We start from the raw sequence: 26943 nt of genomic DNA on the forward strand, positions 1-26943 counted from the left end.
TACTCTAGAGAACCCTGACTCATACCGTGCCCCTAGAAAAAAGGGAACGATGATCTCTGGCTTGGATGACACAGTGAGAGGGCAATTAGCTCTCTGCAAGTCAAGAGGGTGGCTCTCTACAACCCAGGGAGCAAACGCTCTTCAGAAATGTGTTCTTTTGGTGCCTTTGTCTTGGGCCTCACAGAAACCATAACTGTGAAAAATATTAGCCTGTTGTTTAGCTGTTGGTTAGCACCCAATGATTTTGCTTCACAGCCTCAGCTAAGACACACTTGCCTAGTACATACAGAATTCTAGATTCTCAGAAAAAAAAAGCAGATGCTCAGCATGAACCACAGTGTGTGCACAGTTTAAGGAGCTACTCCTCACCCAGAGAAAGTTTTAAATCACCACACGTTTACCACACAAAGTTCCAAGTTCCATCCAGGAGCCAACATTACAGTAGGGCCCTAATGAAGAATGCAGCCTCATGTTAGTTGTTTTCCTGCGCATCTTCTTAGACCTAAGTTACTAGGGAGGGTGTAGAGTGCCAAGAACTGGGTATCTTTGAAAGAAATCCTAAGATAAAACCCTATTTATTTTCTTGAAAAAAGAATACTTTTGAAACTTGAGAACACCTTAATTAGAACTTGAAAGAAAAACAACAGGACTGGAAGCTGAAAATGTTGGCACTGCCGGGCAGAGAAAGAGAAGCCAGGCCTTTTAAACGGGCGTCAGCAAGCAGTCCCATGGCAGAAGTGTGCAGAACGTCACACTTCAGAGAAAGATAAGAAAGCCCAGCTCACAGGGAAACAATTCCTAGGCTTTTGACTGGTATCCATAAGCAAAAGAGATAAGAAAAAAGAACAGTTTTCTGACTTAGGGCTCAGAAAAGTGGACAGGCTCAGCTGTGTACAAGTACCTGCCAATTTTCTGGAAAATGTGTTAAAGTTACAATTAGATGCCATCTCCTCATGCATTCATTAGACACAGACACTCCTGTACTAGGAAGAGTTGTAGAGGGTTATCCATAGTGGACAGTAGTAGTCTTGGAGACTGGACTGGTTTTGCCTCCCCAGGAGATCTCATCCTGCTTTCTTTGGTTGTGGCTTCTCCTGGGTCACTGAGAAGCAGTCCTCCACTAACAATATGAAATAGGAAGCATGCATTTCCCTCTAAAACAAAACATAAAAACAATGTAAGCAATTTAATGCTTTAATTTTTTTCAAATATAAACCATGGCCTCATGCTATAGGAACATTGACGTAGTTTTCAAAGCTTGTCTCCAAAAGGGATTTCCCTATGGTAAATGACCAATAATTCGCCTGCTTGAAAAAGAGATCCCAAAGATCTCTTGGATGCTGGCAGGATGGTTGAAAGAACCTCGCTTCAAATTTGGGTGTGATGCTTAATAATAATTTCCCTCGGACAAGTAATGATCTATTTGAATCTCAGCCTTCCACAGTCAAGACACAACACCAAGCACCCAATTACAAATACCAAAACTTGTTATGATGAAAATAGCATTTACACACCCCGAAAAGTAACTAAAAGACAGGGACTATTTCATTCATAGATGTTTTTGTTTGTTTGTTTTTTTAAGAAAGAATAGCCCAACTTGAAACAACCCAAATGAATGCCCCAAATAACTACAGAGTTTTTTTTTTTTTAAAGTTGGGGTACTCATGCAGTGTAATAGTACACAGCATGAATTACTGCCAGTGCAGAACTATGACTAGTTCTCACAGACCACTGTGGGTAGTCCAGCAATCATCATCATCGTCAGCAGCAGCAGCAGCAGCAGCAGCAGCAGCAGCAGCAGCAGCAGCAGCAGCAGCAGCATCCACAATACCATTTCAGGAAACTTCAAATGTCAACAGATTTGATATGTGGGGACAGAGGTCAGAAGTGGTAATGTAAGGACCTATGATCTAGACAAGAGATAGAGGAAGTCATGTTGGAAGCTGCAAATATGTCTTCCCCTGCAGAGGTTGGTAATGCAGGGACATGTATACACAGAATTCATCAATCTGTGCTTAGGGAATTCAATTCTACCTTTGTGTATGTATAGGAAACATTTCAATTTAAAGTCGTCTTTGATCCAGGATCTGGATTTTCTGCCACTATCAATTTATTGGAAGAGTATTCTCTTCTCTGTACTTTAGAACAGTTTTCAAATTACAGTCAACTGTCCTTCATTTGTGGTCATTTCACAACTGGTCTGCAGGTGGTAGGGATAATGTGAGGGTCAGACTCCATCGGTATTGACAGCTAGAGATGCCACCACATGCTGTTGGCAGCAAGATACAGGGCAACCCAGGCAGTAGGCTGTACCCTTAGGTTGCAAGTCACAAGTCCTGGAAGAAACTTTAAAAGTTTCTCATTTTAAACAGACAAAGGCGAGAGGAGTGTGGGCTGAGCAGTTTATAAATAGACATTGCTGAAGGCTGACTGCTGAGGAAATGGCTGCTCGCTAGGTCTTTCTCCTCAGTGATGATAACAGAATCATCAGGTAGGCATGGTGCAACAAGCCTGTAGTCCTAGCGTTTGGGAAGTCGAGGCACGGGGAAATCACAAGATTAAGACCAGCCTGAACTAGCTAGAGAGATCCTGTCTCAAACAAGGAAACAAGAATGGAATTATTAGAAATAATTTAAAAATACTAGTTTATTCTGAACTCTCAAGGAGACCCCGAGTTTTTTTTTTTATTTTATTTTTTTTAATATTTCAACCATTGTGGCAGAGAGTATAAAAGTGATGGTGATGGTGATGGGCCTATTGCCGATTGGACAAGAAACTTCTGTGGTCATAGCTGGAAGGACAGGGTTGACAGAAAACTTTGGGATCACAACGTGGTCTGCCAAATCATAAGATGCCAGTTTCAGGAAATGCTGCCCAGCCACTGAGTTATCATGGACCTGGAGAAAAAATTGGGTCAGGAGACTTAGAGACTGTTTAAGGAAAAGGTTTAAAATCAGTACTTTCAATTCTCTCTCTCTCTCTCTCTCTCTCTCTCTCTCTCTCTCTCTCTCTCTCTCTCTCTCTCTTCCTATGAAATCCTATGAAAGCCCTTTAAGTCTTTCTATGTTGTCCTTTAAGGGCCCAACTTTTGTCTCCTAGGTATTAACTGCTTCATTTTTAGTAAACAAAGTCTATTTTATCTACTATGCCCACAGCTCTGGATAAGACAAATCATCATACTGAGTGACAAAATTCAGAGCAGCAGAAAGAAACTTGGTATTGTATGTGAAAGGCTTTTAGAGGCAGCTGTGGAAAGTTAAGCTATTCTAACTACAGATCAAGGTTGTTTTGCTTTGGAGCAGGCTGGGCTCAGGGCAAGGACACTGCTGCCTCCAATCAGAGCCCTTATCTTGTTATGTCATCAGAAGAGTTATTGCAACTGTTCTAGGGCACCGTGACATTGAAACACCACCTGCTAGTAACTCTTAAAATAAAAACACTCCCTTAGAATGTGCTGTGTGTTTAATCTCCGCTGTCTTGCCTGCTGCATACATACCACATCTATCTAATAAACTACCTTTCTGTATCTTGATGATGGGCTGGAAAAGGGAGACCCTCTCTTGGCCACTTTTTACTCTGGTGTCTGTTGCTAATAAGAAAGTCATAGCTTTCATCTTAAAGGGGATAAGAGATAATTTGTTTATTATAGAGCCATTTGGAGTTAGCATATCCCAGGAACACAGATTTAGGTTATCTCAGATTCCAGGTTCCAATATAGAAGCAGTTTCATGAAGTTTTTGTAGTTTTTACAGAACGCTTGGTTTAATCTTAAGAAAAGCCATGTCACCGAAAGAAATAACTCCAATTAGACAAGAATAGACCAGATTAAAATGCCTAATAAATGCAGTCAGCATGGCGGGGAGAGGAGCCCACAGGAACCCCAGAGACCACGTGTTCCTTTTTCATGCACAAGCCTAAATAGCCTGTGGGAGTGGTCCTGACCTTCCTCAGGGAGTGGTCCTGAGCTTGGCAGGCTGGGAGTTGGTCCAGATCAACGCAACTCTCAGGTCAGGGGCTGGGATGATGCTTCCAATCATTCATCCCAGAGGCCTTGGATATAGGGGTATTTGAGGGCTGGGGTCTCACTTTTAATCAAACACTAAACAAAGAAAACCATAGTCAAGTGGATCTAAAAGAAAAATATAGAATATTCCAAAAAACACTCAACAATATACTTTCTTCTCACAATTTCTCCAAACTTGAACACACATTAGGACATAAAGCAATTCTCAACAGACATAAGAACACTGAAGCAGCACCCTGTATCCTGGAACGAAAGCTGGAGATCTACAGCAGTAGAAATGGCAGAAAGCTTACAAATACATGGAAGCTGAACAGCTCACCACTGAAAGAAAATTTGGTCAAAGCAGAAATTGAGAAGGAAATTATAAATTTCAGATTTAAATGAAAATGAAAACACAACATACCCAAACATGTGGGACACATGAAGGCAGTTTTAGAAGGCAAGTTCATAGCACTAACTGCCTACCTAAAATAAATAAATAAATAAATAAATAAATAAATAAATAAATAAGCCAGTCAGTGGTGGTGTACACCTTTAATCCCAGTGTTGTAACTGGAGCGACAGGGCTGCATCCCCAGCACCCCAGCCACCTGCTAGCTTATGCCCCGAAATAATTACACAGACACTGTATTCTTTTAAACACTGCTTGGCCCATTAGCTCTAGCCCTTACTGGCTAATTCTGATAACCCATCTCTAATAAACTGTGTAGCACCGGTCTTACCGGGAAAGATTCAGCATGTCTGACCTGGCGGCTTGCTTCATCGCTGCGTCTGCCCGGGAGAGGGGAGCATGGCCTCTGTCTGAGGTGTCTGCCCCAGAGAGGAGAGCTATCGAGTCTGAGCTCACTTCCTCTTCCTCCCAGCATTCTGTTCTGCCTACTCCACCCACCTAAGGGATGGCCTATCAAAATGGGCCAAGGCAGTTTGTTTATTACCAATGACCTTCCTCTATCATCCCAGTACTTGGGAAGCAGAGGCAGGCAGATCTCTGTGAGTTTGAGGCCAGCGTAATCTACAGAGCAAGTTTTAGGACAGACTCCAAAGCTACAGAAGGAAACCCTATCTCAAAAAACCAAATTAAATAAATAAAATAAAAGGAAAAATATCAAAAACCAAAAACATAGTTAGAGCTCATATTGGTAATTTAACAATACAATTGAAAACTAGAAAAACAAGAAATAATAATCCAAAGGAGTAGACAGGAGGAAACAACCAAAATGAGAATTGAAATCAGTAAAATTGAACCAAATAAACAACAAAAATTACAAAGAATTAATGAATAAAGAGTTGGCTCTTTGAGAAAATTATCAAGACTTTCCTTATCCAAATTAACAAAAAGTTGGAGAGAGAATAACTAAATCAAGAAAATTAGGGTTGCGAAGATGGTCATTACAATAGACAGCAGGGAAATTCAGAGAATCATAAGGACATACTTTAAAAATCTGTACACCGGGTGGTGGTGGCAAATGCCCGTAATCCCAGCACTTGGGAGGCAGAGGCAGGCAGATCTCTGTGAGTTCGAGACCAGCCTGGTCTACAAGAGCTAGTTCCAGGACAGGCTCCAAAGCTACAGAGAAACACTGTCTCAAAAACCAAAAAGAAAGAAAAAAAGAAAAAAAAAACCAGTCTGTGCCCCACAAAATTGGAAAACCTAAAAGAAATGAATAAGTTTCTTGATGTATATATGATCTACTAAAGTTAAGTAAAGATGAATTAAACAATTTGAACAAACTCCTAACTCCTAGTGAAATAGAAAGAGTAATTAAAAATCTCCCAACCAAGAAAAGCCCAGGGATAGATGGATTCAGTGCAGAATTCTACCAGACTTTTATTTCAACAAAATAAAAACTGAAGGAACATTTCCTAATTCAATTTATGGTACTATCTACTGTTTTGATAGCAAAATACACAAAGACCCAACAAAATGAAAATTATTGACCAATATCTTTTATGAACATAGGCACAAACTCCTCAATAAAATGCAATTTTAATATGAGAACACATAAAAAATTATCCACCATGAGCAAGATGAAGTTGGATTCATCTCAGAGATGCAGGAATGATGTGATAAATACAAATCAATAAATGTAACTCACCACATAAACAGACTGAAAGACCTAAACAGCACATGATCATCTCATTGGATTCAGAAAAGGCCTTTGACAAAACTAACATCCATTCATGATAAAAGTTCTAGAGAGACTAGGGATACAGAAAACATACCTCAACATAATAAAGGCAATTTAGAGCAGGCCCACAGCCAACATTAACCCAAATGAAGAAAACCTCAAAGCATTTACACTAAAATCAGGAGCAAGGAAAGAATGTTCACTTTCTCTATACTTATTCAATATAATACTTGATGTCTTAGTTAGAACAATAAGACATCTGAAGGATATCAAGGGGATACAAAAAAGAAAGGAGTTTTTTGGATAGTTCCAGTTTTAATACTCAAATGTATCAAAATTTCTTAAAGAAACAGAACATCATTTTGTTTTAGAGGCATTTTATTTAGATAACTAAAAAATATTAGATGTTCAGAAGCAGTCAGTGTAAAATGAAAGAGACCAAACCAGTTACTTTATCGTGTAAATCCTCTTCTTCCCAACTAAGAGAAAAAAGGCGTTCTGCTTTAAGGGAAAAGTCACAAAAATAGGCCAATATATTTTTCTTCTCCATAACATAAACAGCTACAAGAAATGTAAGTGTAAAATGTAAAGTGTACGTTGGCTTGCTCATTCGAGACAGCAGGCTGTGGCACTACACGAGCATAACCCTCCTGCCTGCACCTCATACACGCAGCGACTTTCGCTCACTGGAACACCCAGTAGTTGTTCGTGCACTGGAGCTAATTCATATTCCCCAATATTTTCTGCCTTCCTTGCCACAGGCAGAGAGTCACTCTGAAGGCTGATGCTTTTCTCTGCTTGTTTAGTCCATAAACTATATGGCACCTATGGCACACAGCTGATGCTCAGGCCTTAACTTCAGGAGTTGAAGAATAGATGGAATCTGAATTCTCTGAAGCAATTTCTTCCAGCTCCTCTTCCGCTGTTTCTTGAAAACCGACCTTTGGCTTTGCCAGTTCCCCGCTGTCTTCCTCAGGAAGCACGCATTTCCAAAGGCCATAGGTTTTTCCTACTACAGTTTGCCACAATCTCAATGTCCCATCTTCAGAACCACTGGCATAGAGTTCACCATCAGGACTAAACCTCACACAGTGAATGGGGCCAAAGTGACCTTTGTAGGATTCTAATTCTTCTCCACTATTGTAGTCATACTTATACAGTTTAAAGTCTTCTCCACCTGCAACAAGAAATTCCTTCTCAGGATGAAGAGACGCGGAATTGATGGTTGCAGGAGCTTCAAAGGATTTAATTGGCTCCAGACTTACTGCACTATGAAAAGCAAAAAGCTTCTACATCATATACAGCATTGTGTAGCAGAAGTTTGGTTACAGGGTCTGAACTGAACATTCCCTAATTCTGAAATTCAGTTACATAAACTTGATATTTTCATTCTGGGTGTTCATTTACCTTCTTCCAGATTGATAGAATTGCTTTTCTTGCATCTTTAAACATGCATATTAGTTACTAAAAAAGAAAAGCAATCGGAAAGAACAGAAAAATAACTTGAAACCCGATTCTTGTGAAAATCACTAGACATGGAAGAACATGTGTTTGTACAGACTGGGGTAATCGAAGCTTGCAATATTGAAGATGTATTAGACTTTTTGTATCACATCCTTTAAATTTGGGTCATTCAACTTTCTAATAAATTGGATCAGTTGAGTGTAAAAAAAAACAAAAAGGAAAGGAAGAAATCAAGTGTCCTTATTTGCAAATGATATGCTTTATACATAAAATACCCTAAAAGTTCTACCAGGAAAGTTCTACAGTTGACTAAACACCCTCAGCAAAGTAGTAAAATAAAACATTGACACAAAAATCATACGACAAACTAAGAAAGAAATCAAGAAAAGTGCCTTTCACATTCGCTTCAAAAATATCTTGGAGTAACTCTAACTGAACAAGTGAAAGACTTGTGTAATAAAAACTTTAAGACAGTGAAAAAAGAAATTGAAGAAGACACCCAAAAATGGAAATATTTCCCATGCTTATGGATCAGGAAGGGTTAATATTATGAAAATGACCATTCTACTGAAAGCTATCTACAGATTCAATGTAATCCCCATCTAAAGTCCAACATAAATTTTCACAGAAATTGGAAAATGCATTCTTCAACTTCTTATGGAAATGCCAAAAACCCAGTATAGCTAAACCACTCCTGAATAATACCAGAGCTGCTGGAGATATCACCATTTCAGAGTTTAATTTGCATTAAAGAGCTATGATAAAAAGAACAGAATAGCATTGGCACGAAAATAGAGGAGGTGACCAACAGAATCAAATTGAAGATCCAGATATAACCCTACACACCCATGGTGTGAGTCAAACTGGATAGTTGCATGTAGAAGAATGAAAACAGGTTCATTGCTATCACTTGCACAAAACTCAACTGCACATGGATCAAGGCTCTCAACACCATAAGATCACATAGTGAATATCTGTCAGAATAGAAAGTAGAGAATAGATGTAAACTCATTGGCACAGCAAAGGACTTTCTGATCAGGACACTGATAGCACAGGCATTAAAGACAACAATTAATAAATGGGACTTCATGAAGGTAAAAATCTTACAGCAAAGGACACTATCATTCAAGCAAAGTGATAGCCTAAAGAACCGGAAAAAAAATTACCAATACATATGGATAGAGGGTTAACATATAGAATATACAAAGAATTAGAAAAAAATACTGAACATTAGGGGGCAAAAAATAACTCCATTAAAGATGGGGAATAGAACTAAACAGAAAGTTCTCAAAAGATAAAGCATAAATGGCTGAAAAACACAATTTTAAAAATATTTTTAGCAAGCAGAAAAATGAAAATTTCTTTTTCTGTACTGAATGTTTTAAACTTCATGAAGTCCCATTTATTAATTGTTGGCCCTAATGCTTGTGCTCTCAGTGTCCTGATCAGAGAGTCCTTGTTCATCTGTGTTTATTACTGTTCTATTAATAATACTCAGAAATTGGAAACAGCATAGATATCAATAAACTGATGAATGGATAATGAAAATATGGTTCATTCACTCAAATATTATTCAGCTGCTAAGAAAAATGGAGTTTTGGAAATTTCATGAAAATAAGTGGAACTTGAAACAATCATCCAGAGTGAGGTAATTCAGACTTCCAAAGACAAATATTGCACATTTTTCCTTACATGCAGATGTTTGCTTTTAAGCTTTTGATATGTGTATTTCAGTCAGAATAACCACAGAGGTTAGGTAGGTAATAAGGGACCAGGACAGGGGTTGGGAGAGCATCTCTCAAGGAAAGACTAATATAATAAGATTTTATAAAGAGATAAATGGGAAATTAGGAGTATTAAAGGTGTGTGGCATGAGAGAGAAGGGTAGAAGAGGGAAGGTGGGCAGGGACAACCAACCCTGAAGGCCTTCTGAAAAGCCATATGAATTACTGTAGAAGCTTCCTAAAATACATACATATATGAAGGGAATTTAAATAAAGTCATCATCTAATAGGGGAGACAATGCCTCAACTAGACATCTTATAAAAAGTAAAACCTCCAGTGCCAGCAGTGGGTTATAATTTGTTGAGTAATTGGCCAAAATGACCCCATGCCACTGCTTCTCCAAACACCACAAGCTCTTGGTTACCCTTCACAGCCTCATGGTAAGGTCCTACTGCTGAATACTTCACGTCACTGAACGCACAGATATAAAGATGGTTCCCAACTAGAAGCTTCACCATTATTGACTAGCATTCATGGTGCTGGATGCTACTCTGTATGCCACAGGAGGAAGAAAGCAATTACTAATATCTTCCCGCCACAAAGCTTGCAACCTACAACAGTGACCTGCAAGCAAGGCATACTAGAGCAATTGTGGTACAAATGTTATGGGGTAACCAATCATTTTTTAAAAAATTGGATTTTAAAGTTCACCCGTGAGGTGAAACACCCGGTACTGCTAAAGTTGACAAAAACTTGGAACTAGATAGCTCATGAACCCTAGCAGAAAACTGACTACTATTATTCTGCTACAGAAACATAGCAACAAGGTGATTCCTAATGGCATATTGCTATAGGTCAGTGCACCAGTCAACCTTCTTGGAAGCTTCTTCTTGTAGTTGATGACAGATAATGCAGAAATCCACAACCAGACTATGTGTGGAGACTGAGAGACGTTGGAGCACTCAGATATAAGTGGGATGTATTCATCAAACCCCTCCCCTCAAGGCTCATGGAGCTATGCAGAAGAGGAGGCATAAAGATTGTAAAAGCTAGAGGTTGTGCATGATTTCCAGGAATTCTGGTTATTCAAAAACAAGTTGCTTCCCAAAAGGATGTGCAGTGCATGGTGTTGAACTTTTCTTTATTAATTATGGAAGAGTTCCTGTTTAACACATTAAATGCTTGAATGTGTTTTTTCTGATGCTGTTTCCATGTATGACTAGATGACCCAATTACAGTCCCCCTTGGTTCTAATGATAGCATGAAACTATATTATACAATTTTCCTCACTAATTCCTAAATGCCTTTCTATTATTATTATTATGCTTTTGTAATAAAACTTAAAATTGGCACCTTGTTAAAAGCTACGCTGTAGGCAGTTTCACACAGAGCTAGACTGAAGTTGTTGCTGCTGTTAAATATAAAAGGTTCAGGATTTCTAATTCAGGAATAAGATGTCATATGCTCAGGCATGTCACTTTATCATCATAATAAAGCCGTTAGTCACATAGCTCAGGGAAGGTACTCGGTCTCCATGAGAGATTCATTTTCCTTGTGTTAAGTGGGAGCAACAACTCCACTGTGAGGTTTTTCTCTCTGAGGTTAGCTAACGAAGAAATGGTTCCCTGAGTGCCTGGCACACACGCTGCACTGTGGCTTGCTTCAGCGTTTATTATCCCTTTGTTGAGTTCTACCTTTCTGTTAATCATTTACTCAAGGACAGAAGCGAAACCACTGAAGGGTGGTTATAGTTAAAGCAGGGGTACCACATCCAAAGGGGAAGATATTATATAACCAAAGTTTCCCCGATCCTTTTGCTTTTAGAACACATTTATTTTAAAAGATTTTATACAAATATTTTTTTCTTTTGAGAGTATGATATAATTATATAATTTACACTTTCCCTTTTTTCCCCACAAACCATGTATATCCATGTATATCCCTTTGTTCTCTTTCAAATTCATGATCTCTTTGTATATAGTCACATCGAATGTATAATTTTTAATCTGCTCAGTCTTTGTAATGTTACTGTATGCATGTTTTCAAGGCTAATTACTTAGTAGTGCATATCCGGTTGGCATGTTCTTCTCTCCTGCTCCCAGCTTTCTTCAGTTGTCTGAAGTTCTTTGCTGCAGGGTTGAGATCTTTCCCCATCCACATTAAGGAAACTTTTCTCTGCAATAGACAGAACTATTGCAGGAAACCATATCCAATCAAAACACAGAGTTGTGGATCTCTGTCCAAACGGATTCATCTATAACACAACTCCTGCACCTAAGGCTCAGGGATCAGGGTGTAAGAGACGGAGGACAGACTGTAAGAGCTGGAGGAACAGGGAGTTTGCTGTGACCTTGTGTCTCTTAGAGTTGTAAGATTCTTTTTTAAAGATCAATTTTATATTTGTAGCAATAAAAATTAGAAGGTACAGACATTTCCCATTTAGCTCCAGTTCCAATCAGGGAAGCATAAGAGGCAGTTTAATATCCTGAGACCCTGTTTGGTTTTGGTCATCCCCTCCCCTCTTGTAATAATGCACTTGGAAGCTCAATTTCTTCACTTGTGTATGCTGTGCACACACATACACTCCTCTCTAGACAGTGTTCCCAGCCAGCTCAGAACTCCCTGGGACTTCTATCTGCATTCTCACTGCTGTCTCTGAACTGTAGATCAAGCTTCCTAGCTCCTAATAACTGTCAGATTTAGACACTTTCTGTTTGAGTGTATTCCCAACATACTCAAGTATAAAGAATAGAAGAGTCAGTATGGCCAGAACTGCTTTGAGGTGCCTGTGTAATAAAACAATATTATGATATCTAGTAAACTTTTAGGGAGACTATTTTATTTAACATCTTTTGCCTATGCATCATTAAACCATGTCTACATATGATTAAAGTCAGATGCATTATGGGAAGGGACATGTGCAGTAGAAAAATGATTTGGCCTAATTTATCGTTGAGAACAGAGAACTGCTCATTGTATGCCCCTTACTGACCAATCTTACATCTTGAACTCCATAAAAGCAAACCTCAAGTAATAACTAGAGTTCTTAAGTACTCTTACTCATATTGCTGACACACTGTCAAACTTGATGGCATATCCCTCCCTGATCTGTATGAAGCACTGCTTTGCTCTGAATAAAGTAACTAATTTTGCTTCTTTAGCAAATTTGTGGGTGTGTTTATTTTCAAATTCTTGGATAAGAAGCCAGTAGCTGGGAAACACTTGACCCTGACCCCAGCCACAAGTAATGTCTCCATGCATAGGCTCCACATAGTCCCTCATTACCAACATCTCCCATTAGAGTGGTCCTCCTGATGATACCAGCAGTGAACCTACCAATCACATCCTTTCCACCTTTAGCCAGTATTTTACCTAAGGCTTTACTTTTGTTTTTTTACAGCTTGTAGTTTACACAAATGCACAACCACGCAATATGCTGTTGTGACAGCATAAAGGATGGTTTCCATCCCAAGAAATGGATTTCTACTTGAGAAAATTCTTTGCCAATTTCATTCATGTAGCATAATGTATTTTGATAATTTCTATTATTTTTCCTTATCCTCCTTTCATTCTTACTGAATCCCCCTTCCCCCCAACAAACCCATTCTTACTTTCATGTTTTTTATGCAATCCATTTTGTTTATTTAGGGTTATACGACCATGGGAAGGAGGTTATTTATTATTATTTACTGGAGTATGAACAACTCAATGGTGCACCCACTGATGAAAATAATTCCTTCCTCCCTAGTAACTTTTACCTGCCAGTATGTACCAGGGAGGAGGTGGGAGCCCACAAATCTTTTCCTTATACATAATGGAATGCTGATAGGCACAGTCTTGGGAAGGTCTTGGTTAGATGGTCACAGATGCTGTGAGTTCATGAATGCAATAGGCATGCCGTGTCCACAAAGCAGTGTGGAAATGGAATGCTGTTTCAGTGAGAGCCTGTGGCATGGCACCAGGGCGTACACAGGACTTGACTCGGGGTTGTTGGGAACACACAGTGCAAACAGCACTTTTCTGTGGCACAAGCACTCTTCTGGTGTCGGTGTACTTTGCTGTAGTGTGAACACTATTCTGTAGTGTAAGTACTCTTCTTTGGTGTGGGTTCTCTGCTATTGTGTGGGCACTCTTCTGTTTGGGAGTCAGAACAACTATGTAGTTACTGAGCCAATAGCAGTGGCCACTATCTACTGCATACAGGGCTCCAGTGGCCAGGGGAAACTCAGGGTAGGAAGATCCTTACCTGAATCCTGGGGCCCTTTTGTTATGTGATGGAAAGATGGGTAAAGATGTTTAAATCTATTTAGAGTATGGTCTTAGGACCTTTGGGAGGCATATGTTTGGAGAGAATAAAAATTCCAGCATGTCTTACTAGCAAGCAAATATTTTTGAAGGAGGAAGCATCTCCTTGTCACCCTTAGAGCTATTTTTTATGCTTGTTCTCCTAATATTACACACCAAAACACAAAGATGAAAAATCCAGTGATGTTAAGTATGTACTTTATACTGTGACCAAAAACTCTTGGCATGCATTTCCAGGGTTCTTGATGGAAAAGCACATTTATATAAATATTTCTATTTTACTCCCAATCTCAATATTTAAAGTATCCCCCATTCCTACCCCTAATGTTAGCTCACTGTAGAGAACTGGGAAATCTATTTTAAAAAGGAGAAGGAAGAAAATATTCCTATAGGACTGAGAAATTCTCGTATGATTTGGTGTGCCTTAACATCGTCAATCTGTGGTATGGATTTTCTGGAGATCCCTGTGTCTCCCCATTGCAGCCTCCCTCTCCTCTCTCAGATGCTCTCCACTTTAGCCCACCAGGACTTCTTTTCCTTCCACCAAGCTCCTTCTACCGCAGGGCCTATGCTCCACAGAGAGCCAGCCTCCTATACTGAGCCCCTCAGATTGGAACTCAGTCATCCACTCTTCACAGAAGTCCCCTAGTACACGCCTGTCTCCTGTGAAAATGCCAGTGGTAAGAGGCTGACCTGAGCCTGCTTTGCTCTCTCATCATCCACAGGACCCAGAACCATGGCCGACCACGGCAATTGGACTAACACTAAAATTGGAGTAGTTTTGCAAATCTTCAGCCTTTGTATTCTTATTGATAACAGATACCTATATTCGTGCATCAGCTAGCTAGGGTTGCCATAACTACCACGGAATTGGTTGCTGAAGCAACAGAAATTAGCATCCTAAAGTTCTGCCGCCTGGAGTCCCCCAATTTTGAACTCTCCTTATTCGGATGGCAGAGGATGCTGCCTTGCTGTCTTCAGATGGTCTTTCCATTGGGAACAGGTATCTGGTGTCTCTCTGTCATGCAAATTTCCTTCTCTTCTTAAACATTGGTTAATTTCAGGTTAAACCTCCCCTCCCCCCAATGCCTCATTTTCACTTAACGTCTGTAAAGATCTTACTGCTAAACACACACACACACACACACATTTGGTGCTATTGGGCCTTCATTATAGGAAGCTTTGGGGACTACAGCTGTGCTCATGACAATGTCCAGTGGACAGATTTAAGCAGGTGGGGATTTTACGCTTGTTGACATCACCACCAGACCTTTTAGGAAAGCTGAGCATCTTTATAGTCTCGCCAGTATCGATGGTAGTTCCTGTCTCCTTATACTCTGACCGTGCTGGTGTCATTAAGAACATCATCCGTGTGGTGGTCCTTGGAAAGCTGATGCAGGAGGACTGCTTGAATGCAGGAGTTTGAGGTCAGCCTGTGACAGAGAAACCCTGTCACAAGACGAAAAGCTTTTTATAGATTAGCCTGAAAGGTAAGAGTTTTGAATACTGACATGCGCAGACCTTCTTTTGAAAACCAGGTATTTCACTCTGTAGAACGCATATGCAAATACTCCATGGGAACCGGGCGAGAGTGGAAATACCATCACAGAGCGGTGAGTGGTGGTCCTGCAGCAAGGAGACAGGAGATGCGTGGGCTTCCCCGGCACTGCACAGTGCCTCCAGGATGATGAAATAGCAGGGACCCGAGTACTGCTCGCTGTAATGAAATGCAACAGAAATGGCAGGTTCTGTGATGAGAAAAAACTTAGAAATAGTTTCAAAACCAATTCAACTCTAGTCGAAGCTAACAGTGGAAAGAGAAGGGAAAGAGGCCACCTGGCTGTGGAACACCTACATTCCTAGTAGGTTGCTGACCTCCGACCAGACCTCCAGTCTAAGAAGTATGAGGATGAGCCGGTACTGCTACCTGAGGTGGTGATGGTGATATTTTGTGACAGGAGTCATGTCTGAGTGGCCAACAGGCTGGTCTGTGGCACCAATAAAGACTATCTGAAGAGTGTACACTCCCAAATCCCAGGTTTGTGAAAAGAACCTGCTTTTTTGGAGTGTGAATTTTAAACCACAACTGAGCTCAAACATCTTTATCAACCAAAATCGGGGTCATTATAATCAACACGTTTTAATCAGTTTTTAAAATTTAGATTTATCCACTTTGTGTGTATGAGTATTTTGCCTGCATGTATGTGTATGCATCATATGCATATTGGTACCCATGGAGGTTAGAAGAGAGCACCAGAACGTTAATGTTAACTCCTGAAACCCGAGTTAAAGGTGGTTGTGAACCACCATGGTGGTGCTGGGAATCAAACCCAGGTCCTCTGTAAGAGTAACAATTGCTCTTAACAGCTGAGCCTTCTCTTCAGCCCCCAGTGAACACATTTTTTTGGGGGGGCCAAAAAGAAATAAGTTTGTGGCGCATGCCTTTAATCCTAGCACATGGGAGACAGAGGCAGGTGGATCCCTGTGAGTTAGTTCAAGGCCAGCCTGGTCTACAAAGCAAGTTCCAGGACCGACTCCAAAGCTACACAGAGAAATCCTGTCTCTAAATATATAAAAATGTTTATTTGTGTAATGTAAAAATCCATGTTTTGAAACTCAATGAACTCTTGAAACCATTCTGTATCCTGTTGGCTTTGGAAGGGATTTCCCTGGAAACAGTTGTCCAGATGCCTGAAGACATCGTAGTCAGCTTGCTAGCGGTTGGGTAGACATGGTAACAAATCAAAACTCTATAGTCTGGCTGGTTCACCTTAAGTACTGGGTGTGCAGTGTTTGGTCAGGGGAAGAACTCAGTCCTTCCTGTGAAGTGATGCTGGCTACAGACATTGCAATTTTCATTGCTATTGCTGAGCATCCTTCTCCTACATAACAGTTCTACTGGGATTCGTGATGGGTCAGGCTGGCAGAATACTGCCAACAGTGACCGTGACTTTTCTGGGTGCACATTTGGTCTTAGGATGTGCTTTGGAGCTTTCCCCAGTTCAACCACTGAGCGGGGTGTTGCTGGTATCCTTTCCCCAGTCCAACCACTGAGCTGGGTGTTGCTGGTATCCCTTACAACCCACTTCTGTCACACATCACAATCCAATTGACAAATGGCTCGTTACTGTTTCATAGAACAGTGGAAAAAGACAGCTCTGAATGACTATTTGAAAACATTTAGTCAGCTCATGAGACACACTCTTACTGAGCTTTTTTTTTTTTTAAAAAAAATCTTTTCATTGTATTTTATATGCTAACAATCTTTGGATGGTCCATGTTGAGATCTGTGGTGACTTTTTATGCAGTTGTAAAAGATTATCTTTTATCTATAAAGATTATCTTTATTATACGATGATTGCTCTCAACTGGTCACTGTGAACTTCCCACAGCCAGCAGCTATGACCTTCATCTTCAAGGTGCCTCCATTATCTTCAAGGCTCCTATCTCCTTTGCAGAATGTGACCCAGCACCACAGTATATATGTTAGCAGTAACTGGGTCATGTGTTGTTGATGCTGAGATTCTCGTGCCACTAATGTTTTTACAGCCCATTTTAAACACAAAAAAGAAAATAGCTCAGATTTTCTTTTTGCCTAATATTACTAGCACACTATAAAATAAATATGATAAATATATAGCCAATAAATATAGCCCAAACATAAAGCAAGAAATGCACATTAAATTGCTGTATAGCAAAAAAAATATTGCTGTATAGCAAGTCCCATTTATTAAGAATGTGTTATAATACCAAACAGCAGGTCAGCAATGTCAAAGTCACACTTTTCACCATCCAAAAAGTAGCAGGTGTTGAGTTACCTTAGCTCTTTGACTCCATTGCCCAGGGCTCTTGAGCTCTATCTTAGACCTGATGGTAAATGCTGTTTAATACGTCTGTGAGCTCATAAATTACACCGTTTGAGCACTTTTGGCTCATCCTCTCCTTAGGCCAACATTGTTTGGATTCGGGCCATTTCCCGAGATTCAAACAAGGCTGACTAACAGCCATGCACTTCGGACTCAAGCATCCAGGCAAGGCGACTCTTGCTCGTCTTTCCCCCCTTGTCTCACTCCACCTGCTACGGGTCTAGTCTTATAACTCCACTTCATTAGACTTTTAATAAAATTTATTTTATTTTATCTATTTATTTTAAATATATGGTGCAGAGAGGTGGGGTGGGGGCGGGAAGAGGTGCATTTTAGAGCGGAGCCTGAAGAGGGCAGAAGAGGACAACAGATCCCCTACAGCGTTAGCGGGGTAGGGGATCTGTTGTCCTCTGTAAGAGCAGTACAGTCTCTTAACCGCCCAGCGATCTCTCCAGTCCCTTCGCTGGGGCTTTATTAACACTGTAGCACCTTAAATGAGATCTGGGCGGTCCCAGTCACTCGTTTCTGAAGGCCAAGCTAAATGGCTCTTTTCTCAATCTTATCACGAGAGTCTGAAAGCCTCTAAAGAGAAAACTAAAAATCAAGCTAGCCATCTTCTAAGAATTCATATTGCACTCTGAAAACAAAAACAAAACCATGTCCCTGAGTGGACAGCCGTCTTGCAGTTCCCCTAGCACTCAGAAGAACCTGAGTTCCTCAACCCCACCTAAATGAAGCCCTGTGAGGTGATGGGTTCAGGGCGTGCTCACCACTGGACCAGTTTCCAGGTAAATTTTTATTAATATGTACAGAGCGGTCACAGGCATTTGAAAAGCCTCGGCTAGAATAACGCAGCATTTCAAGATGAAGCATTTCGATAACGGCAAGGCCCCGGTTCACTCTGCAGGCAATGACCACAGTTCTCACAGTCTTGGAAGATGGGGAGCTGTGGGATCAGGCTTCACGGGACAAAATTCAGGATTGCGTTGATGCAACTTTCTGGGTCTGTCTTTGATAATAGTATAGAAAAATATTATCTCCATCATGAGACGGAACTAATTAGTGGACATAATATGCAAATTTATTAAGGAAAAGCCTTCATCTGGAACAATAATTAGGGATTGAGATAGAGATTGAAAATTGCTGGAATTTTCTGCTCATTTGCATGATAACACAGGAAAGAATTGTAGACTCAAGCCCATTTTAGAAAACAATTTTACTTATTTCTGTTGTGTGTATGTGCATATGTGTGTATTTGTACGTGTGTGTGCATGTTTGTGTGGGTTTGTGTATGTGTGTGCATATGAATATATGTGTGCACGGGCATGTGTGTGTCTCTGAATATTTATACATGTGTGTGCATATATGTGTGTTTGTATATTTCTGTGCATATATATTTGTGTGTCTATGAAGTACATGTCCTCCTGCCATGATATATTTGGAGTGTGTATGCATTTGTATGTTTGTGTGCTCATGTGTATGTGTATGCACATGCGTGTGTGTTGTATCTCTGTGAGTGTATATGTGCATGCACGCAGATGTGTGAAGTGCAGGTGACCCTGCTGTGATATGTGCTTGGAGGTCAGAGGTCAACTTTCTGGGGTTTTTCTCTCCTTTCAACATGAATTCCAGTGAATGAACTCAGGTTGTCAGACTTGAAGGACCCCAGAGCATGGCATTGCTACCTGTGTCTGGTATGCAGTAGGTGACTGTATGGTGTCAAGGAACACATCAGTCTGTGGAAACACAGCTGTGGCTGTGAGGGAAATGGAGGCTGTGAACACTGCTCACTTGAAGTGGTTGTGTAGGGCACAGTCATGGGAGCTCCAAGTTGCAAGCAGGGTAAGGTGATGCTAACTTTTGTCGAATTTTGTTGCCTGAACATCCAATCTACTGTCCCAGGATGGTGGAGTACAGATGACCTTGGAGGAGTGTCCTCCAAATATCATGAGGGGATCCAGGGTCAAGATGATGCTCAAAAACTTCCTCAGGCCTGGCCTGTTGCATGTGTGTGTGTGTGTGTGCGCGTGCACGCATGTGTGCACACATGCATGTATGTGTCAGGTGATAGGGACAGGAAATATTTCTATCCATAAAATAAAAAGAATATCTTTTGGTTATGATAATCTATTTTAAAATGATAATAACAGAACATGAGCAAGAAATAGATTAAAAAACAGAAAAAGAAAAACTAACAACCCCCCCTTTTTTTTCTCTCTCCCTCCCTCCCTATTTCCCTTTTTGTTGTTTGAGTCAAAGAATCTTTATATAGTTCAGGCTGGCCTTGATTCTCTGTGTAGCCCAGCCTGGTGTCAAACTTGGAGTCCTCCTTCCTCAGGTATATGAAGGTCAAAGGTCACCAATCAAATTCTACTCAAAGTTGTCTGCACCAAACTCCACTCCGTCCATCTCCATCCCCCATTTCGTTAGTTATTGATGTTGACTGTCTGCCAGATGTTAGTCACTGGCCTGGGTTGCCTGTGTCTCCAGTGCAGTGAACTCAGTAAGGTCTCTTTGTTCCTGCCTTAGGGGCCAGCTTGTTCTTAAGAAGTGGCTGCGTTTATTATTAGCTAACTCTTTGTCCACAGGGTGGTCTTAAGTCTCTTTCCTTAAAATAGGGCTTTCTTAAAAGCCATCTACATTAGAAACAAGAATACATAAAAGATCAGCAATATGTAGCAAAAGTTTCATGAAAGCTAGCCAGCTGGGCTGTTGACACTGGCCTTGCTTCGTAGAGCTATTGTCTAAGTCCTAACATGTTGTAAGAAACTGTTTGTTCATTCCCAGCTGCTCAGTCCCCAAATAACCACACAGAACTGTCTTTCCCCCCTGAGCTATCCTGCCACCCTTCCCCTCTTCCTTGAGGAACAAGGTCTCTCCCAGATGTGGAATTTATGAAATACGCTAGATTCCTGTCTGGTGAGCCCCAGACATCTCCTTGTCAGTTCTGGGATTACAGTGCATTATGTAGAGGGTTTTTTTTTTTGTTTGTTTTTTGTCCTTGTGTTTCTGAGGGAAGCACTTTTCTAAGAGAGTTGTCTTCCCAGCCCTTATGTTTTGTTTGATATGAGTTTTTACATAAAACGAATTTTCCAGACAACTTTTTCCATTGCTCCTATTAGGGAAACTGGGTGATGCTGGAGAGCTCAGTCAACAGTTAAGAATATTTGCTGTTGTTGCAGAGGACTCAGCATGGATATTATGCTCATGATCTCCTGTGACTCCAGTTCCTGGGAATCTAATGTCCTCTTCTGGGCACTGTGGGAAGCTACCTGCGCACAGTGCACATTCATACACACACACACACACACACACACATAGAAAAATTACATTTTTACAAGTAACAAAATTTCAGCTTTAGGTTGCTTCTTAAAGATTTATTGTTTCACTGTATTCAAACAGTTATATTGGAGTTAAATTTGACATATCAATTTAAGGGGTGGATCCCTTCATTTTACTATGCTAATTCAGAGAAACAATAAAAAACTAGTCTTGAAGTGTTCCATTTAATATTTTAACCAATAACTCTGTGGTATCTTTGCAGAGAGAAGCTCTTATTGATGAAGAAACAATTTCACTTAAATATAAGTCTGATTAGTTCAAATTTTTATAGATACAACCATTTCTTCACTTAATTTTATCCAGTCTGTTTATGAGTTGTTTGAAAGACTTATTCTCCTATTTTTATTTGTGTGTGTGTGTGTGTGTGTGTGTGTGTGTGTACAAGGCCAGAAGAGTGTCCTGCATTTCTTAGAACTGGAGTCATAGGTAGTTGTGAGCTACCTGACATAAGCTGGAACCCAAACTTGAGTTCTTCAGAAGAATAGACATAAGGCATCTCTTCAGCCTGGATATTGTACATTTACAACCCCATTTCTCTTTTGTACAATCTGTCTGCTGCCCTAGCAAGCATTCTTGTGAGTAATAGCAATTCCATGACCATACTCGCATGCTCACATGAAGCGTTATAGAAAACATTTAGTGTCCTCTATATTCAGCCAGTCCGGATTTATCCCATGCTTTTTCAGACCCAGGCCAGCTGGCCTTGGTGAGTTCCCGATAGAACATCCCCATTGTCTCAGTGTGTGGGTGCACCCCTCGCGGTCCTGAGTTCCTTGCTCGTGCTCCGTCTCCTTCTGCTCAATATAGAGGACAATGAGGAATACTGAGAACTCAAGAACAATCGCAGAGGGTTTTTGATCCTACTGCACGTACTGGCTTTGGGGGAGCCTAGGCAGTTTGGATGCTCACCTTAGGAGACCTGGATAGAGGTGGGCAGTCCTTGGGCTTCCCACAGGTCAGGGAACCCTGATTGCTCTTCGAGCAGATTAGGGAGGGTGACTTGATCGGGGGAGGGGGAGGGAAATGGGAGGCGGTTGCGGGGAGGAGGCAGAAATCCTTAATAAATAAATAAATAAATAAATAAATAAAAAAAAAGAAAACATTTAGTGGATCAGCAACTGATGGGATCACAGGAGTTAAAAGGATCACATTAAAAATCTAAAAATTTGCCCGGCGGTGGTGACGCACGCCTTTAATCCCAGCACTCAGGAGGCAGGGGCAGGTGGATCTCTGTGAGTTCGAGGTCAGCCTGGTCTACAGAGCTAGTTCCAGGACAGGCACTAAAGCTACAGAGAAACCCTGTCTCGAAAAACCAAAAAAAAAAAAAAATCTAGAAATTTTTTATTATGGTTTTTTTTTTTGAGATAAGGTTTTTCTCTGAGCTTTAGAGCCTGTCCTGGAACTCTCTCTGTAGACCAGGCTGGCCTCAAACTCACTCCCAAGTGCTGGGATTAAAGATGTGCGCCACCACTGACCAACTAAAATTTAGGCGTTCTTAGTCTTTTGGATAGAAAATGTGCTTTGAGAGCACACATGAATCCATGTGTTGTGTAAGAGAAATATTAAGGAAAGCAGCTCAAAAGCCATGTCTTTCCCAAGCGTGAAGAACACAATTTTAGCATCTGCATTCATAACTAGAGAGATTAATGCTTTGAAAGTGAAACCTAGTTTACTAAGATAATAATTTACAATTAAACATTTTTTTTACATCAGCATTTACAGGCTATTTTATAAAATTAACATAAGATAAAAATTTAAAATGTAGACTATGTATAGATTCTTCTAAACGTTTTTACATATTTATACACTTTAGTAAAGCTAGCTATATAAAATTGGGAATTATAACTATATTAAAATATTCATATTCAATATCCCCAAGTTACTGATCCTAGTAGCCACCTTAGTGTATCAAAATCCACAGATTATCAATTGCCTTAAATAAAATGGTATGGTATTTGTCCATGACCTTCTTTATATTACTTATACTTTTTAATACAATGCAAATGATATATAAACCACTTTTGGATTGTTTAGGGAATAGCAAAAGTTTGTACATTTTCAACACAGGCATGATGTTTTCTATCCTCTGTTTGAGTCCGTATGAATCCACCAGGCTGAATATCTAGAACATAAAGTCTGTTTAAGGCTTTGTATCCTGGTTCTAGGGAAACAGTCTATGTTCCAAAGGTCAGTGATACCTGTGGCTTTCTCGCCTACACCCCAAGCAAAGGGTTTGGAAATGTCAGCCAGATTGGATCTCATTCTTCAAATTTAATTCTTCACATATAACTGGCAACAGCATTTCAAAATGTTGTGCAAGCCTTATTATTAGTGGGAACAATCTCAAGGAGATAAGAATCATTTCACATATTATCTCATAACCCAACAGGGTAGGAGTAATTGACTTGTACTGTGAAGTCATACCCATTGTTATATATGACACAGCGTCACAGTCATGTGCAGACTGAGTGGCTGTGATGTTCAAGACTGTGTGTTCCTTTTCTCTGTGAATGAAACCATTACCAAACAGTAAATACAATTATTGAAATTATTTCTATGATGTGGAAGTCATTACAGGGCCTGGCCTTTGTTGTCTTATTGCTGGAAGAACCATGGAGCCTGTTCAGCTTCTGGTACATGTATATCCTCTTCTCACCATTTCCTTTCAGAGATCTGAGAACAGAAAGGAAAGGAAGGAGGATAAGTATCTGAGCATGGATATGAGGCTCAACAAAAACACACAGAGAGGAAGAAGCTCCGCGAAGGAAGAACACTCTGAGAAGCGTGAATGGCTCCCCTGGTTGAGCAAGAGCAGGAATAATACCATGTTCTACATCAAGATGGTGGGTGCCACCAGTTGCTTTGTGCCCTAGTTCCTTACCGCAGGAAGGCAGGATGGTAACTGTAAAAGGGCATCTGCAGATGCTAAGTGACTGGAGTAAGTGGTTGGAATGGCTGGATCTCAGGATGGCTAGGGTCACATTCTAATTGCTCCGGCATCATACTTGAGAGTGTAACCTACGTTATTGCCCTTCTATAGGAATAAAAAGACAAAATGGATTTAAATAGACTTTCTGAAATGTTAAAATGATTTTAGGAAGCTACCTTCACATCTTCAGCAAATGTTTTCCTGCAGCAACTCTGCAAATCTGTCTATCATTGATATTTTGATGTGCCTCTTTAGACTACCTTCCTTTTTGAAGTAATTATTTAAATATGTTTCATAGCTATATTTAGTAAGAACTGGTAATTAGCATGCTACGTGTTATCATGAATGTCTTAGGCAAGACTAAAATAATCCTTCTTACACAGAAGTGAGCCTTGCCATAGTCAGGGTTCTCCTGAAAGAATCAAAAGTACATGTAAACATATGAGAGGGGACTTACTAAGGAAGCTGCTATACATGATCACAAACCTAGAAGCCCATGTCATCTGCAGTTGGAGAACCAGGGAAGTCAGTATTGTGGCTCAGGTCAAGCCCAAAGACTTTAGCACCAGGGGAATTGCTGGTGTTAATTTCATTCCAAGACTGAAGACATGAGAATCTCAAGGCAGGGGGCCTAGTACAGCTCAAAGGCTGGAAGAGCAGAATATCCCAGCCCCAGAAGGGTATCATGAGGCTTCCCCTTTCCCTCCGCCTGCTTATGTTATCTGAAGCAGATAATTGCATCGTGCCTTTCAACAAGCTCATGCCAGGTCCTTACATATCTTGATTCAGTCACTCAACTCTGTTGTGGGTTCAGTTTATCTGAAACTCATCTTGGAAAAGGGAACTTACTGTTTGTTGACCTGTCTGCCCTTTATCCTCCTGCCTAAAGATCTTGCAGTATGAGTTGCCTGTCTCAGCGTATGGTAGTAACACATACCCATTGCTAACATACAAACGTGCTTGGTTTGAAACCACTTGAATTTCTCTCATCCTCTGTCCAGTTAATCATTAGAGTCACTTGTACTTACTCAGTCCAATCTCATTCTGTTTCTGACAAAAGGAACAATAAAAAGTCAGGTATGGTGGCTCATACTTGAAATCTTAGCACCTGGGAGACTGAGGGAGGATTGTCAAATGTTTGAGGTCAATCTGGGGTACATAGTGAGTTCCAAGTCAGTCTTGATTCCATAACAAAAAAGAAACAATAATGTTTTAGACACATTTTCTGAAATTGATTATATTATTAAAGTAGTCTACATTTTTCTCTTTTAACATGTGGCTACTATAAGATGAATCTTAGCATGTATCTTACACAGTATTTCTACTAGGCAACACTGAGCTATCTCCTAATTGACTCTAAAGATTCTTTTTATATCATTTAAATATTATTTTGTATGTTTTATTTAACATAAATATATTGCAATTTAATTATCCTAGGTGTTACTTTGATATAAATGGTGTTATGCAACCATTTCCTTTAAATTAAAACATTCCTTTCAGGAGAGAAAAAAGATGTCTCAGACTTAGGTGTACAAAAAATTATCAAGTCCCAGGAAATGAGTGAAACTTACAAGGTTCAGGAAGTTCCTGAAAGTTACAACATTAACAAGGTCTCTTTAAGATTATGCATACACATATATATGTAGTAACAATTGGGAGAATGAGAGAGGGAGGAAGGAAGAGAGAGAGAGAGAGGGAGAGAGAGAGAGAGAGAGAGAGAGAGAGAGAGAGAGAGAGAGAGAGAGAGAAGCTGGCCAGATGCTGCAAGTCATGCAGAGAGCTCCAGGGACATAGCATCTGTTTGTCAACACCTGTGTCAGGGTGGGCTTTGTCAGCTGTCTTTGACATCCACCTATAAGTAACTCCTCACACATGCTTCAGTTAATCTAAAATATCACTCCTAAAACAAAACAAGGTCCTTCTTTTCTTATTCTTGGGTCCTGGGCCTTGCTTATCCACTGAACACATATTTATAAGTACTTCCATTTTGAAAAACACACAGTTGTGGATCGATAAACTCACTGGTTTGCAGTAGGATAATACTCTTGTACACTGTAAAGATTTGTCATTTATATTGGCTTAATAAAATGCTAGTTGGTCAGTATCTAGGCAGGAAGTATTGGCAGGGCAACTAGACTAGGAGAATTCTGTAAAGAGGAAAGGAGAGAGGCAGCCCCTAGCAGATGCAGAGGAAAGAAGATGAGAATGCCTTACTGAGAAAAAGTACCAAGCCATGCCTTAGTACTATGCTAAACATAGATAAAAATTATGGGTTATTTTTGTTGTGCCCAGATTACGACCCCCAGAGAAGCCCAGACTGTAATAAGCAAGGTTTAATCAGCATAATACAAACATGTTTGGAACTCATCTCCATCCCCGTTACAACAAGGTAGAGAGGAGTTGTATCTCCTCTGTGGGGTAAGCTTTTAAAGGCATAACTATAAAGAGAATCTTTGAAGATGCTTTGGCATGGGTACAAGGACTTTTGCTCCCTCCCATTCTGTTAAGTCAGCTTTTTCCTTGTTTTTAGAGCAAGGTCACTGTTCTTGAGTTAGGCCATCTTTATCAGCCTATACCAGGTGGCTGGCTGGGCTGAGCTAAGTGACCTTGTGCTTGGAATCTCCTGGGTGGGAGAGGGGAAGGCCACTATCTTCCTGGGAAAACATTCTGCTAGGAAATTTCTTCTTGCCCCTTTGAGAATAAGGGGTGAGGGCCCCACAATTTTAAGTTGTAAGAACTAGTTGGAAATAAGCCTGAACTAATAGGCCAAACAGTTTGTAATTAATATAAGCGTCTGAGTGTTTCTTTGGGACTGAATGACTGTGGGACTGGGCAGGACAGAAACTTCTGTCTACACTGGTTCAGTAAGTTAGACATAGGTAGAAATTTTTCTTGGAATATTTTTGTGTATATATTTTTGTATGCACATGTGGTTCCCAGTGCACATATCCATTTAAGAATGTGTGGAAGTCAGAGAGGACATTGTGTCTTATATCACTCTTTACCCTCCCTCCCTTGGTACAGAGTCATCACTGAACCCATGGCTCACTGTTTGGGGTTAGGCTGGCTGGCCAGCAAGGGCCTGGAATCTTCCTGTCTGAATCCCAACTCTGGGGTTACAGGATTGGGCAGCAATACATTGTTTTTTGTTTTATTTTG

The 26943-nt window shown here is 40.3% G+C and overlaps 1 protein-coding gene across 1 annotated transcript in view; it reads left to right on the forward strand.

Annotated features, from left to right (window-relative positions):
• Window positions 1-14959: 14959 nt before the first annotated feature.
• LOC142853419 (transmembrane protein 45A-like) overlaps window positions 14960-26943 on the forward strand; it is a 51410-nt gene continuing 39426 nt past the window's right edge. Inside the window, exons 1-2 of the mRNA XM_075978784.1 lie at window positions 14960-15067; window positions 15186-15260. Of these exons, the coding sequence (XP_075834899.1) occupies window positions 14960-15067; window positions 15186-15260 (183 nt within the window). The remainder of the gene's footprint in view (window positions 15068-15185; window positions 15261-26943) is intronic.

Source organism: Microtus pennsylvanicus, chromosome 1, assembly GCF_037038515.1.
Source record: "Microtus pennsylvanicus isolate mMicPen1 chromosome 1, mMicPen1.hap1, whole genome shotgun sequence".
In the NCBI taxonomy this organism is placed as follows: domain Eukaryota; kingdom Metazoa; phylum Chordata; class Mammalia; order Rodentia; family Cricetidae; genus Microtus; species Microtus pennsylvanicus.